Source organism: Bos taurus, chromosome 13 (assembly GCF_002263795.3).
Source record: "Bos taurus isolate L1 Dominette 01449 registration number 42190680 breed Hereford chromosome 13, ARS-UCD2.0, whole genome shotgun sequence".
In the NCBI taxonomy this organism is placed as follows: Eukaryota; Metazoa; Chordata; class Mammalia; order Artiodactyla; family Bovidae; genus Bos; species Bos taurus.
Window position 1 is genome coordinate 1699597 of NC_037340.1, and position 16534 is coordinate 1716130.

General features: G+C 39.7%; 1 protein-coding gene across 2 annotated transcripts in view; it reads left to right on the forward strand.

Moving 5' to 3' along the window:
* Positions 1 to 16534, forward strand: part of PLCB1 (phospholipase C beta 1) — an 861266-nt gene that overhangs the window by 766707 nt on the left and 78025 nt on the right. Inside the window, exon 32 of one of the 2 annotated variants that reach the window (XM_059892402.1) lies at positions 5667 to 5791. Coding sequence (XP_059748385.1) covers positions 5667 to 5762 — 96 coding nt within the window. The 3' untranslated portion in view covers positions 5763 to 5791. 2 annotated transcript variants of the gene reach the window in all.

Here is a 16534-nt window from a genome sequence, read left to right on the forward strand (position 1 = left end):
AAAAGATATCTGCCTTTTTCTTGAACACTTCAAAGAGATTTAGTTTAATATGTTGAAGCATCATTAATCAGGAATTGCCCTGAATCTGCTGTGGTTCTTCCAATATCTATTGATCATTTTGCAGCTATGGGCTATCATTATGAGAAGAATCATCTTTTCAGGGGACTTTTTAATGAACCATCTCCATAACCTCATAAAAGTCGATAAATATGTAATTTGCTTTTTCTCTGACGCTTAATTTGTCTTTGATGCTTCTTAGAACACAGGTTTTCTGTTTTAATTGAGCTCATCAGCAAGAGAGAATTCCAGGAAGCTTTAGGGCATTTTAATTTCTACCCAAAGAACATTTCATCATGTAGCTACTGTTGTTTCCCCCTCCCCCCCTCTTCACCAGGGGAATATAGACTGATTTTCCTCATTTCTCCTCTGACATCTTTGTAACAGGGTGAGTGTCTCATCCCTCTGGGTGAAGTTAGTCTTGTCAGACCCACCACTGGGCCCTGAGGTAGAACCCTACACGCAGTTATTTCAGTCTGCCTTCCCAGTGTTCAGAGAGAGACCAATTTAGGGATTTAAAGTAGATGCTCCTGTATTCCATGATTCATTTGTGCCTTCTCTGATCCTCTGGAAAAATGTGCATTCTCTCTGCCAGCATTCATTGGGCCCTCTCATAAAAGCCAGACCAAAGAGTACAAACTGGATGCTTACCAGTTTTACTTTTGTCAAGTACTGGATGATCCATCCGTTGGTTTGGTTTTTTTATTTTTCTGGTTGGAAGAAATTTCCTTTTAATTTTTATCAATGTGAAGAATTGCCTTTTAAAAATATATATAGCTATTCATTATTTTCTTTAAAGTAAAGCTTAGTCATGCTTTACTTCCTTTGGGCAATATTCAAACATTAAAACAGTTTTTTAAACACCATTTGTCTCCTCTTGATTTATTTTTGAAATTTAATTATATAGATTTCTACACCCACAAGACATTATTATTTTGTGTTATATAGGCAGCATTCATTTAGATTTATCTTTATATTCACAAACTTCTTAGCTGGATACTTGTGTCTCAGATCATCCATTTGGGATCATTATCTGCTACATCCTTTAGAAGTTCCTTTCATAGAGTCTACTCATGGTAAACTCCTTGGATTTTGTTTGTTTGTTTGTTTGTTTTCATTTCTGTGTGTAAACGTCTTTATTTGACATTCATTCTGCAGCTTTCACTGGGTATAAAATTTTCACTGGGTATAAAATTTTAAGTTGGCAGTTATTTTCTTTTAGAACATTGAAAATAAGATTCATCCAGTTGCTCCTGTTACTGAGAAGTTAACTATAAATCCTAGTGTAATTCTTTTGGTGATAACCTGTATTTTTCCTCCTTTGCATGCATTTAGATATTTTTTTAAGTTTTATGTAATGTTCTTTATGTTTTATGCACATTCCTTTAATGTATCTATATAAGCATTTGAGGTGACTGGATGGTTAGATTTCACTAGTCCTGTGAAATCTCAGCTATCATGTCAGTAAAATGATTTCTAATATGTATTCTAAAAAATTCCTTCCATCACATTATTTACATATAAGATAGAATGGACCTTCTTATTCTTTCTCCTTTTTTTAACTCTTTCTAGTATTTTCCATCCTTTGTGCTGTGGACAATTTTATCTCTGGTCCTTTTTCTAATTCCCTAATTCTTTGTTTATACTGCTATTTCACTCATCCACTCTGTTAATTATAGCTTTTGTATTTTATTTAATTCTAGAAATTCTATGTATTTTATTTTCAAATCTATGATTTGTGTGTCTGGCTTATTGTAGGAAAGGTTTCCTGTGAGATTCCTCATTCCTTCAAGCCACAGGCTTTCTTTGAATTTTGTCCTTATCCTAGAAGGCTGTCAAAAGATAAATTCAAAATTTCCAACATTAGCAAAAGCCCCTTAGGAAAAAAGCAACTTCCCTGCTAATTACCTGTGTAGGTTTTGCCATCCCTTGGAGTTTAGGCCTGATCATTCCTTAAATTTTTGTGATTCTTAGTTTCTTTAAAGAATATGGTTTTAATATCAAATTCAGCTTTTCTAGTTGTTTTTCAATGAGAATAATGGTCCAAATAACCTAACCATTACCAGAAATAGAAATTTTCCACATAGTGTTTCTAAAATACATTGGGTTTAGTGTCAGTTTGGACATTATGTGAGCATCTGTATCAGTTGGGGTTCAACTAGAGAAGCAGAGCCAGGAGGAGGTTATGTGTATGTGTTACAGGGGATTGGCTCATGTCATTGTGGGGGCTGGCTGTGCAGTCTCCACAAGGCTGTCTCTCAGTCTAATGTTGGACCCTGGCTGGCAGGAAGTCTGGAAGAGAAGACCACAGTGGGGCTTGGCCATCAGGATAACCTGAAGAAGCTGAAATTCTGTCACAGGGTTGAATACACACATGCACACACACGCCTAGCTGGCCTAGGAGTCAGAACAACTAAAGCAAGACCCAAGCAGGAGGGAAAGTGATTACAGGCCCAGTTGCTGCTTCACCCCAGGACAAGTCAACAGATCAGCAACAAGGCATGTGTGTTGTTATGTGGCTGCTGCCTTTCTAATCAGCCCTCCAACCCACTCTAACTGGAAACATACAGAAAGGAAACTCTGGCATATGTCCAGCCTAGCCAGGTTGAAGCCAGGATGAAACCATCTCACAATTATTTTTAAATCAGCACTTTTCTTATTCAATTTTCTTTCTTTAAAGATTAGATTATATAATTACAGGGATCCAACATGGAAACACATTTCTAGAACTGAAAGGAAGCTGCTCCTCAGACCTGCAGGGCATTCCCCAGGCTGCTGCATGCATCTCTGTTATCTGTTGGCCCCTACAAGACAACTGAGTTTGAGATTTAAACAGATTTGGAACTGAGATTCTCCTGGGCACCATTGATTACTCCCCTTTTCCTCCACCCTATTAACTTTCTTTTCCTTTCCTTTGTCCTTATTTTCCTTTTCTAAGGATGAGAAAATGTGTGGGAGTGTGGTGATGGGTGTAATGGATGGAGGAAAGTGGATCCAAAGACAACACTCAACACCTGCTATAACAGATAACATTTATATTGGTGGAGTTGAGTCTTCCCAGCAGGCACTGAGTTTACCATCAATAAAGATGCTATCAATAAAGAAGTCCACTGAGATGGACTTCAACCCCACTGACTTTCATCTACCCACCTGCCATAAACCAGAAGTCCAAAACCATGGATGGCCCACAAAACCTTTTGGATTTACTTTTCTTTCAACACTGTGTGCCTATCACTGTGCATGATTAATATGAATTTTGCCAACAGTCATTAGATGTTTTGTTCCTAATTTAGCTCCAGTTCAGTTCAGTTTAGTTGCTCAGTCGTGTCCGAATCTTGCGACCCCATGAATTGCAGCACACCAGGCCTCCCTGTCCATCACCAACTCCCAGAGTTCACTCAGACTCACGTCCATCGAGTCAGTGATGCTATCCAGCCATCTCATCCTCTGTCATGCTCCAGTTTGTTTTTAAAGCCCTGCTCTGATATAACTAGCATAGTAAAAATAATCAAACAGACTATTAAATGTAAAATTTAATAGATCTCAGGACACCAATATCTGATCTTTCTATGACCTTCAACATTTTCAGGGTGAGAATGGCCAAACTCAACCCAAGACAAATATTTACTTATAGAAGTTCCAAAAGGAAATGTGTTAGTGCTTTGAAATTTTTGATGAAGTGATATGTGGAAACTAGAGAAAAGGCTAGTGCAAAAAGGCACATGCTGAAGAAAGTTTCCGTTCAGATAGGAAAGCAATTTCTCAGAACAAGAGTCACTCTAGTTTCCACATATTAAGGCCAAATTAATGTAACAAATCTACCTACCACTTAGAGTCCTGCTTATACATTTCCTGTCAACAAAAAGCAGTTGACACAGGTCCTGCATTTATTATACTCATTTGCTGAGAATAATCTTTGAATTTGACAAATCTTTGATTTTGTAATTGAAACCAAGATGAATAATATTTTATATTTCAAAGAGTTTTATCAATAGAATTGGTTTTAACTTTTTCTGACTCTAGAATAGTTAAACAGTTTATCATGTTTCTGATAGTTTGGGTGGGTTTTCCACTATGTACTCTTTATGGCCATTTCTCACACACATATACAACTTGATGCACTTAGGGGGAAGCTTAGTGTGCCTAATCATTTGGGCATCAAAACAGATTTTGATCTAGCTAATTATGCTAATACATGGAAAAATCATATCTAAGATAGTAGCCATAGCACTAATATATTTGGTGACTAAAAAATAAATATGTTGTCTTCTAGCTTTGGTTGAAAAGGATTTCACTAGGTTGGGGAAATACATAATACGCTGTTTCAAGTCTTAAATTTTTATGGAGTCTCTGTTTTTGATGGAATGAAAATAACCCTAGGTCTTGAAAAATATTATAAAAGCAGTTAGGACATGTTTATAATCATTAAGCTATCAACTGTAGATCAATCATGCAGTGCAAAGTCACTGCCATCTTTCACCAGGATTTCTTAATAACCTCCTAAGGGGTCTTCCTGCTTCCATGTGTGCCCAGTCACAGACAGTTCCCAGCACAGCAGCCAGAGTCACCCTCTGGGAACATAAACCAGACCACTCTTCAAGATCCTTGCACGGCTCCCTTTGTATCTCAGAGTCAGAGTCGACAAGGTGTGACGTGATCTGACCCCACTTAGCTGCAGCCCTGCCTGTCCTCACTGACCTTCCTCTCTGCTCAGGCCATCCTGGGCTCCTCTCTGGGCCCCAACAAGCCAGGCCAATTCCACCTTGGACTACTGCACAGATTCTTTCTGCCAAGAATATTCATTTATCACATGTCTGCTTGGGCAACTGTCTCCTGCCTTTCAAGTCTTGGCTCAAATCTGTCTTTTCAAAGAGGCCTTCCGTGACCACTTTAAGTTTACACTCCTTGTCCATCCTCCCATCCCTGGCATCACCTCTCTCCTTTATTCTGCTGCACTTTCTGGTTTTTATAGCATTTATTACCTCTCTTTAGTTCACCGACTTCTTTCTTAGTGTATTACTCAGTATGGGTTTCTCTCCATTAGAAAGTAAGCTCCATGATGGCAGGGCTTTGACTCACTGATGCTCTTGAGTTCTAGGCATCTAGGAACAATGCCTGATTCACAGCTGGTGCTCAATGCATAATTTTTAAATTCAATTTAATTTTCAATTGCTTATGCTGACAGATAACGAAACTAATTTCGTATGTTAAAAAATAGTTCTGTCTTTTCCAGAGGAAAGTATAGTCCCTAAAAGTATAGCTGTTAAGCAAAGACTCACTGGACTGTATTGTTCAACTACTGTCTGTGACTCAGTGCAGTCTTTTCTTAGGTTTCTTGACAGTAGTGCACTTTCATGGAGAATTTCTCAAAAGCAGGAGTTGTGAATATCTAATCCCTACAAAGGGAGGGAAGAACCAAAGAAAATTCCATTGCCAATTCCATTGCATCTGTGACAGAAGTGTTGAAGCATAAAGGCACTGGAGGTTTTAAATCTCCATTCTAGAAGGCACTCTAACAGAGCTCCCAGACAGAGAATTTGAAACAGCAGATGACTCGGAAATCAGTTTCAGTGTCGCAAAAATGACAGCCTCGCTTTTTTTCCACACAGGGGGACGGTTCCTCCTCATTCTTGTCGGAAACTTGCCATGAGGATCCCTCTGTTTCCCCCAACTTTACTCCCCCCAACCCTCAAGCTCTCAAGTGATGACCAGTGAGACCGGTGTCCTTCCGGCCAGGTAGGACACGATGGGAGGGGGCACTTTTAAGAGAAGGATGGCGTGTGGCCGTCCGGGTTACAGGCACTGTGCGTGGCCCTGCACCTCTGCTCCGCGCTCTACACTCTCACCATTTTCCTGCGTGGTCGGGTGGGTGATGTGTCTCTAATCTTCGCCTGTCTTCCTTGGGTGTTTACTGCTTCCTCACTGTTCTCTCTTCTTCTGTTGTAAATTCCCTTCTTCCATATTGCTGTCTTCTGTCATCTTTTTGTTTTTCTCTTTGCAATACTGGCTTCCCCTTTGTCCTTGATCTTTCCTACACTCACACTATTATTTCCACTTTTGAAACATGTTTTAAATTCCTCCTTCTCAAAGCACTGGTTTCCAGTCTTATGACCTTAAAATCCAATGGGGTTAAATTAACTCTCAGGAAATCTTCTTGATTCACTCCACTCAATTCATCACACCTCTCCTTTTAAAACTCCAGTAAAAGTCGTTGTATTCCTGCATGGTACTTTGACTCAAGGGGATATCTCAGGATTTACTGATTCTTTAGAACCAAGAACTCTTGTAACTATCTCACCAATAGGGAGCTTGGGCCAGGGACTTCTAGTTGGAACAAACTGAAGCTTGAAAATTAAAGAGGTTTTTAACTTGCTAGAGGAAATACATAATGATATCTATTTGCTAATAAGAAAATGAACTATGCCATTGCAATCGGTGTGCATTTCAGGGATAAAAGAGGCTTTGTTATGATTACAGAGAAAGCAAACTTCTATTCTGACGCATTGAAAATAGATCTGTAGTGAGATTTTTATTTTATTTATTTATTTATTATTATTTTTTTTTGTAGTGAGATTTTTAATGGTTTTGTCTTCAAGTACTTGTTGATCTGTGAAGCAGTGCAGTTTAGAAACATGTTGAGGAATTAGTGAGAAACAGCTATTTTATTGAGAAAGAGGTATAAGTTTTTTGTCATCCTCTACATCAGTTGCCACATACAGTGATGCTGTAGCTCAGAGCATCATGAATTACCTGGAGGTCCTTAAAAAAAATGCAGATTCTGATTCAGGAGGTCTGGATGGGATCTGAGATCTGTATTTCTGACTCACTCCCATTGGTATCCTGGCTGCTGCATCTCCAGGGACCACATTTGAATAGCAGGGATCTAATGCTTCTGGCTGAAGCACCTGGAAGGAAAAGCTTTAAGCTGCCTTCATGATGTTTTATTGTGTTTTAATTTTTTGGCCGAATCAAGAGTCTGACCCTTTGATATCTTTTTATTTTGTACTATTGACTGTGACTGTAAATATCAATAACCTCAGATATGCAGATGAAACCACCCTTATAGCAGAAAGTGAAGAAGAACTAAAGAGCCTCTTGATGCAAGTGAAAGAAGATAGTAAAAAAGTTGGCTTAAAGTTAAACTTTCAGAAAACAAAGATTATAGTATTCGGTCCGATCACTTCAATGACAAATAGATGGAGAAACAGTGGCAGACTTTATTTTTTTGGGCTCCAAAATCACTGCAGATGATGACTGCAGCCATGAAATTAAAAGACGCTTGCTCCTTGGAAAAAAAGCTATGACCAACCTAGACAGCATATTAAAAATCAGAGACATTACTTTGCCAACAAAGGTTTATCTAGTCAAAGTTATGGTTTTTCCAGTAGTCATGTATGGGTGTGAGAGTTGGACTATAAAGAAAGCTGAGTGCCGAAGAATTGATGCTTTTGAACTGTGGTGTTAGAGAAGATTCTTGAGAGTCCCTTGACTGTAAGGAGATCCAACCAGTTCATCCTAAAGGAAATCAGTCCTGAATATTCATTTGAAGGACTGATGTTGAAGCTGAAACTCCAATATTTCAGCCACCTGATGTAAAGAGCTGACTCATTTGAAAAGATCCTGATGCTGGGAAAGATTGAAGGCAGGAGGAAAAGGGGATGACGGGGGATGAGATGATTGGATGGCATCATGGACTCAATGGACATGAGTTTGAGTAAACTCTGGGAGTTGGTGATGGACAGGGAAGCCTGGCGTGCTGCGGTCCATGGGGTTGCAAAGAGTCAGACATGACTGAGCAACTGAACTGATTGACGGTGACACTAGAGGGCAGAGAATGTTATTTGAGAGTCAAACCACAGGGTGGCTATGAATTCTGTCCATGTCCTCCCAGCAGTGATGATCTTGTCCCTGTAGTGACCTTGTAATAAAGCTCACATTGGAAGATGGGGTGTAGGAGGGGTGAGTAGATTTCCCCAGGAAGGTGTCAGGGAGACCTTGAAGATGTCTTCCTCACTGGGTTATCAAATTTAGGCTGCCTTTAAAGTCATTTATTATAAGCATTGGATTGCTTTTTTGTTACACTTGCTAGGCCTGGTATTTTTGAGTTATTGTGAAACATTTAATACCCCAGGTAGAGTATTGAATTCTCTCTGAATGACAGTGAATCACAGACAAATGACTTGGGTTTTGTCTTTCAAAACAAATGCAATAGAGACTTAAAGGTTACATTTTTGTCACTGTGCTCCATCAGACTTGTAATGGCTGGTTCGCAATTTGATCTCCCTTCAGAATGTGAGTGAGCTTCCTGCTTAGCAACAATAATTATTTTCAAAAGAGAGAGAGATTCCCACAATACCTGGACATTAAAAAATTATCTAATCACATAGTTAGTTTGACCCCTTTAGCTTCCCACATATAAAAAGGCAACATAAAAATAAGCCAATTTCACACTTTCCATGGAAAAATAGATCTCATTGCTAAAATTTAAAACAATTACACTTTTTCTATTTGCAAAAGAGCAAAATTTTCTTCTTTTACAGCAGTATATGGAAAGTATATTTTGTACTGATAGCTTACGGTGAAGGATATCAGATTCATGGTCTCCAAAGAAGATTTAACTTCAGGATCAGGGACCGGGCTTGACCTCTCAGAGCTTTTGTGTGGCAGAAGTTTTATTAGTGAAAGAGGACAGAGGAAGCTTCCAACACAGATGTCAGAGGGGGACGGAGAGTACCCTGTCACTAGTCTTAGCAAGGGAGTTCTATACTTTTTCTATTAGTTATTAACAATAAATCAAAAGAATGTCTCAAGTTCGTAAAGGTCTTACTAGATCTACTCCTACAATTTACGTTTTAAGATGACAAGATTAGTCAGAAGGTTCTTAAGAAGGACTTCCCTGGTGGCTCAGATGGTAAAAGCGTCTGCCTACAATGCGGGAGACCCGGCTTCGATCCCTGGGTTGTGAAGATCCCCTGGAGAGGGAAATGGCAACCCACTCCAATACTCTTGCCTGGAAAATCCCATGGACGGAGGAGCCTGGTAGGCTACAGTCCATGGGGTCGCGAAGAGTAGGACACTACTGAGCAACTTCACTTTCTTAAGGAGAAACATGTCCTCAAGCAGAATACATTGGTACAGAGTTTAAGGAAAAACATACCCTCGAGCAAGATGAGTTGTTTTGTTGTGTAATCAATCATTAGCTCTTGGCTTAAAGAAAAAAAAAATGTCTATGTGACTAAGGTGAGTGAGTGTAGGAAAAAAGTTTGTCCTTTTCTCTTCCTTAAGAGCCCCAGACCCCTTTTTCCTTGGACTTCTCAACCTACCTAAGTCTCTCAGGACCAAGTTTAATATTTCCCTAAATGTCCCTTCTTCACCTTAAATGTATCTCCATTGATAAAGTTAAAAACAAAATGAATAATGAAAAGTAATAGTACCTAAAACTATCACACATTTGCTGGAAAGGAATGAGTTTTTTTTGCTATGAAATTGATCCCAAGAATATTCATCATATAAACACTTGAAATTTCACATCTTTTTATTCGTGAATGCAAACCTTCAGGGATAAAAAATATATTTCTTGTTATTAACTAAAGACTAATAGGTGAAGCTGATCAGGTTAATCATTTTTTTAACTCTGTTAACTATTTTTTAATAAATATAAATCACTAAATAGGGCAAGATTAAAAACAAAAAAGGATGTTTTCTCATTGTATGTATGCATTAACCTTTAGGTAGAGTTATAAAATGATCTATTTAAATAATAATAATAAAAACAAAAATAAGTAAACAAAATTAATTTCTGAAAATGACAATGATAAAGCTTTGGAAAACCATCAATTTGCATTAAGTGTCTGCTTTATGCCTATTTTAATAGGGAACACAAAAACCACAGTTCTTACACACTCTTAAAAAAAAAAAAAAGAGCAATTCAAGGCCATAGAAGCACATTAACATTTTTTCCTGACACTTAAATAATAAAAACAAGAACAACCAGCATTTACTGAGCACTTAACTATGTTGCCGACACCTTCAAAGTGTATCACATGTGTCATCTTATTCTTGCCATTATACAGTTGAGTAAAGTTTGGAAAGCTTAATTACTTTATTAAAGTCATACAAGAAGTGTCAAGCCTTGGAGACTCCATGTTTTGAATCTTTCAGCCTCCCCAGTGAATATCAGAAACTATGATTTTGTGATCTAGATGTCAGGGTGTGATATCACTTTCTAACATCTCATGGACAGGCAAGCAATAAGGGCACACCATCTGTGCCTCAGTATACTCATCTGTAAAATGGAGAGACTCCCAGCCTCTCTGCTGCAGGAAGCAGGTCTCTGGGTGTTTAGAAGGGCCAGACACCAGTCACATGGAACAAAGCTTGTTTGCTGGTGGCACACCCCAGCCTCTACAAATCACCACCAAATGTTGCCAGGGGTTTAGTCCCCAAATTGGTCATAACAGCAAGAGGAATTGGCAGGACATTAAGTTTCTCAAAATCACTTGTTATTAACAAATGTCTTGGAGAAGAACCTCTCCCAAGATTAAATGTTAGAAAACTTCCAGCCTGGTGAAAACAGGCCTCATCTCCAGGAAACCTGTGCTTGAGGTATGGGTAGCTGTTTTCTGTGTCTGATGCATCCAGTGGGAATGGTAGGCGGGGATTGTGGGAGGGAATCAGACATGGTGGGGCCTGCATGAGTACGTTCAAAGGATCCATGCTTGGTGAACGCCCTCCCCCCCACTCCTTAAAGCACTGGGGTTGAGGTCAGACGTCCTTACTTCCTCCCAATCTTGTCTTTCCTCCTCCTCCCCGCGTCTCCACTCACAGACACCCAGCTTGTATGTGTTGATGCTGAGACCAACCAGAGACTGAGGGGGCTTGCTTCCCTTGAGAATACCTTTCTTCTCATCTCTTCACACTCTGTCCTCTTAAACCCTCCTCTTTGCCCAACTCTAGAAGAGCATCCTTGTTAACTTACCTACTTCTCCCATTTGGAAAGTCACATCCTGCATTATGAGAAAGGAGTTGGGGTCCACACACAGCTCTGCTCTGTGGTCTATTTGTATTTGTTAAAGAATTATTTTTACAGCTTTCAGTTTTTCATTCAAATAATATTTCTACTCAGTCCTAGTATTTACCCTGAGATTACTAGGAAATCCAAAGCAACATCTTGGAAGAGCAGTATCTCCTTTCAGATTGTTTGGGTTGTCCAGAAAGTTCACAAATGAACTTTTTGGTCAGTCTAATGTTTATGTCTGAGTTAAAACACAGAAAGGGGTTTCTCCAGAGCATAGGACGGGGGGCCCTGTTTTCCTTTTGCTCTGGAGTTAGAGTGAGAGGAACTGCTTTGGTCTAAATTATGAAAGACTTAAGCAAGAGAGAAAAGTTTCTGAGAGGTAGAATATCTAAATACCCAAAGAGATTCCCAAGGATTATTCCATGTCTTTTTGAGGATCTTTAAATGTGGCATCAAAGAGATTGTCTGAAAGTTGTGTACCAACTGCGTGACTTTTTATGGTCTCCTTTAGTCCATGAAGAATACAGTTAATTAAACTCAGAAGTTTGCCACTAAAATAATAGGTATGAGATCCAGAGAATTCAAGGTGTTGGAGGACTCATTAAATAGGTTTGCATAAATATCGTGCTGAAAGATTTAATGAGTCCATAGGGTCAGTTATAGAACAATGGAGCATAGATGACCTAGAAAAAAGAAATTAGAATCAATACTGGGCTTCTGAGTTAACAGCTATAGATTGCTATATGAACACCTGAGAGAGAAATTCTATAATTATATCTTAATGCTGCATATGGGTGTTCTCATCCCAGGGAAAATGAAATTTCTTAGTTTTCATTTACTTGTCAGTAATAAAAATAAATGTTTATATGTGTGTTCATTTCTCTGGTCTCTAGGAACCATGAATGCTTACGGAGCTACAACTATGTACATAGCATCAATTCTTTTCTTTTAATTCAATTATTTATTGAATGCTACTGCATAGCAGGCACTGGGCTACGTGCTGGGAAAATAAAATGATGTAATAAGATTGCAGCCTTACCACACACACCCCCATTGGCCCCACCACAAATTGCTTACAGTCTAGTGCAACCCTGTCCAATAGAACTGTCTGCAGTGATGGAAATGTTCCATGTCTCAGAGTTCAGTGCAGTAGCCGCAGGTGTTAATTAATGTTTAAAATGTGATTAGTGTAACTGAGGAATTGAATGTTTAATTTTATTTAAATTTAATCATAAACAGCTCCATGCTGCTAGTGGCTAACATATGGACAGCCCAGAAAGGTAACATGCTGAATCTGGATTTCTAATGTATAATCTGCCTTTCTACAAAGGATTTGTGTTGGAACCAAACTCTTATTATCATCTTTATAATAGAGCTGTTTATAGCAGAGGAAGGGCTGACTCTTCCTGGGGAAACCTAGGAAAGTTTCCCAGAGCTGGTAATCCCTGACCTACAGGATGAAGTCTGAGTTTATCCAGCAGAGGAGCAGATGGGAAGGAACTCCTCATGATATCATGAAAAAGTCTGCGGTGCAAGGATCGTGCAACTGCTGTGGAGTTGCACATAATTTCATAATTTAATGTTGTATTAGCTTAAGCTGCCATTACAAAATATTTCCAACAGGGTGGCCTAAACAAGAGAAAATTATTTTCTTACCATTCTGCAGTCTGAAGTCCAAAATCAAAGTACCAGTAGGGATGGCTTCTGTGAGGCCTCTTGGCCTCTCGTCTCCTTGTAGGCGGTGGCTTCTTGCTGTGTCCTTACCCAGCCTTTGACCTGCACTCGAGAGAGAGAGAAACTCTGTACATCTTGCTCTTTTTATAAGAACACCAGCTCTGTTAAGTTAGGGCCCTATCCTTATGACTTCATTTAACCTTCATGGCTACCCCTGTGGTTCAGACGGTAAAGCGTCTGCCTGCAACGCAGGAGCTGCTGCTACTAAGTCACTTCAGTCGTGTCCAACTCCGTGCAACCCCAGAGAAGGCAGCCCACCAGGCTCCCCCGTCCCTGGGATTCTCCAGGCAAGAACACTGGAGTGGGTTGCCATTTCCTTCTCCAATGCATGAAAGTGAAAAGTGAAAGTGAAGTCGCTCGGTCGTGCCCGACTCTTAGCGACCCCATGGACTGCAGCCCACCAGGCCCCTCCGTCCATGGGATTTTCCAGGCAAGAGTACTGGAGCGGGGTGCCATTGGACCAGGGTTCAATTCCCGGGTCAGAAGATCCCCTGGCGCAGGAAATGGCAACCCACTCCAGTATTCTTGCCTGAAAATTCCATGGACCGAGGAGCCTGGTGGGCTACAGTCCATTGGGTCGCAAAGACTTGGACTCAACTGAGCAATTTCACTTCACTTCACTTCACTTCCTCAATGGCTCCATTTCTAAATACAGTCAGTATGTTGGAGGCCTCAATATATGAATTTTGAGAGGACACAGTTCAGTTCATAAAACACATCATTCAAAAAACAAATATCTTTTTTCTGTTTTTTTTTTTTCCCCTGAGAGGAGATACATACCTCACACTCAGTTAATATATGTATGCAGAAAACTATCACCTACTGATCTAGCAACCCATGATTTTAATTCCTGTATTTTATTGGTGTATTAACCTATAATATAGGGTTCTGGAAAATTAGCAAGTTAAAAAAAAATCTAAAGCAAAGTTCCACCTCTCATAACTTGAATGCAATTAAATATTGCTTCAGTTCAGTTCAGTCTCTCAGTCATGTCCAACTCTGCAACCCCATGAACCGCAGCACACCAGGCCTCCCTGTCCATCGTCAACTCTTGGAGTCCACCCAAACCCATGTCCATTGAGTCAGTGATGCCATCCAACCATCTGTCATCCCCTTCTCCTCCTGCCCTCAATCTTTCCCAGCATCAGGGTCTTTTCAAATGAGTCAGCTCTTTGCATCAGGTGGCCAAAGTATTGGAGTTTCAGCTTCAACATCAGTCCTCACAATGAACACTCAGAACTGATTCCTTTAGAATGGACTGCTTAAGCAATATTGCTTAAGCAAATATTAATATTGATTTTCCTTTTTTTCTGAGGAAAAACTAGAGGTGAGCTAGAGTTGGTTATACTAGCTCACAGGAACTCATTTAAAATTTTTCCAGGGATTCTGTGAGCTGGTTGTTAAACACAAACACTATTAAAAAGTGAAAAGAAAGTGAAAGTGAAGTCGCTTAGTCGTGTCTGACTCTTTGTGACCCCCTGGACTGTAGCCTACCAGGCTCCTCCATCCGTGGGGTTCTCCAGGCAAGAATACTGGAGTGGGTTGCCATATTCCTTCTCCAAGGGATCTTCCCGACCCAGGGATCAAACCTGGGTTTCCCACATTGCAGGCAGACGCTTTACCCTCTGAGCCACCAGGGAAAAAGTAAATTATATAAATTTACAGTTAAACAAATCATACTAAAAACAAAGGGATCTATAAGGGGAAAGATTCTGAAAAAGAATATACATATATATAAATCACTTTGCTGTACACCTAACATGATATTGTAAACTAACACACTGTTGTACTTCAATTTATAAAAAAGAGAAAAAAAGGAAAAGGAGAAAAAAACAAAAGAAATAAATATCCCAAAGTCACCATTGCTAATTAGGTAAGACATTTCATTGTCGTCTGTGCCCTGGAGGTAAGTGACATCTACGGTGGCTGTAGCGGCACCGCAAAGGATTCCTACCACACACCTCTTCCTAACTCTCAGTTCAGGAGCATCATGTTAGAAACTTGAAATAGGCTACAGGGGGTATATTTACACCAAATCAACAAATGCTACAAAGCAGGCTATTTTCCCCCCAGGAGAACGGCCTATTAATATTGACCAGCATACCACTGACACAAATCTTAACTGTTTATGGCATAAGTTTTTGTCAGAATTATGCAGAGTTCCTTTTGCAAACATTCTTACTCATCTTTTGTAAATTAAACTTTCTACTAAAATGTAATATTGATATTGTTGTTGGTGTTCAGTTGCTCAGGCGTGTCCAACCCTTTGCAACTCGACTGAGGCACACTAGGTTTCCCTGTCCTTCACCATCTCCCAGAGTTTGCTCAAACTCATATCCATTGACTCGGTAATGCCATCCAACCATCTCATCCTCTGTCGTCCCCTTCTCCTCCTGCCTTCAGTCTTTCTCAGCATCAGGGTCTTTTCTAATGAGTCAGCTCTTTGCATCAGGTAGCCAAAGTATTGGAGCTTCAGCATCAGTCCTTCTGATGAATATTCAGGGTTGATTTCCTTTAGAATTGACTGGTTTGGTCTCCTTGCTCTCTAAAGGACTCTGAAGCACTCAGTTTGAAAGCACTCAGCCTTCTTTATATATATTGATATATTACCTTTTAAAACCTTTTTTTATATGTTTCCTCCACCAGAGTCAATGCTGCTTTCTGGCCTGTGAACTCTCAGGCTCTGCACATGTCAAAAAATTGGAGAGCGACAGAAAAGTCCCCTCAAAACTAATCCAAGCATTGACAACATTTTTCTAACCCACTTAGCAATGTCTCCCACTGGAAAACTGCCTCAGCTATAACATAATATCCCCCCCACTGCTAATACTACCCCATAGTGAAAACTAAGCCAACACTGGCCTTGTTCATTTTAAAGAGGCCATTTTTGTCTCTACTAACAGTTTTAAGTAACAATAAATGAAATAAAATAGAAAACTACTGGGGTAAATAACAGCTTTCAGATGAAATTTTATTTTTTGTAGTAAACATTTCACTCCAATGTTACCCTTTTCTTCCAAGCCAGTTAGAAGTAGCTCAGACTTTGAAAATGAAATGTCACTTGGCACAATTCTCATTCAATCTTTTATTAAAACTAAAAATAAGTCACACCTATGGCCTCTAAACTCTGTAGCCCAGGAGGTAAAAGTGGTTTGTCCGAGTCACAGAGGGACAGTACTCATTGCCTACCCACGTCTTTCACTCCAAATTGACACCCCAGAACAGCTTGTTTTCTGACTACAACCCTGTTCATTTACAATTTATTTTATCATCAGCATATCGTATGAGGCTATCATGAGGGTGATGAGAGAAGAAGGCATTCAAGCAGAAAAGATTAAGTGACTTGAAGTTTTCACCCTTTCTCCAGATAACCTACATGTGCAAATGTTTGAGAATTGTGAATCTAGGTTGAACTGAAGAATAGGATGGATAAGATCCTTGGCATAGAGAGGGAAAAGAGAAAGTATCCTAGGACTTTGTTTCCAGACAACTCTTCATTTTAAGAAGTTTGGTAGAGGAGAAAAGGCCTGAAAGGGACAGGAAAGGGACAGAAAAGCTACACCCTGTGAGTCGGGAAGGAAAGCAAGAGAAATAAAAGGCCTCCCTAGGAAGGGAGTCACCCATAGTGTTTCTGGAACTGAGTAGATGCTACTTCAGTGACCAGGTGTCACTTGAGTTTGGTGACCAGAAGGTTATTGGTGCCCTGGGTTTGAGTGAGGGGTCACA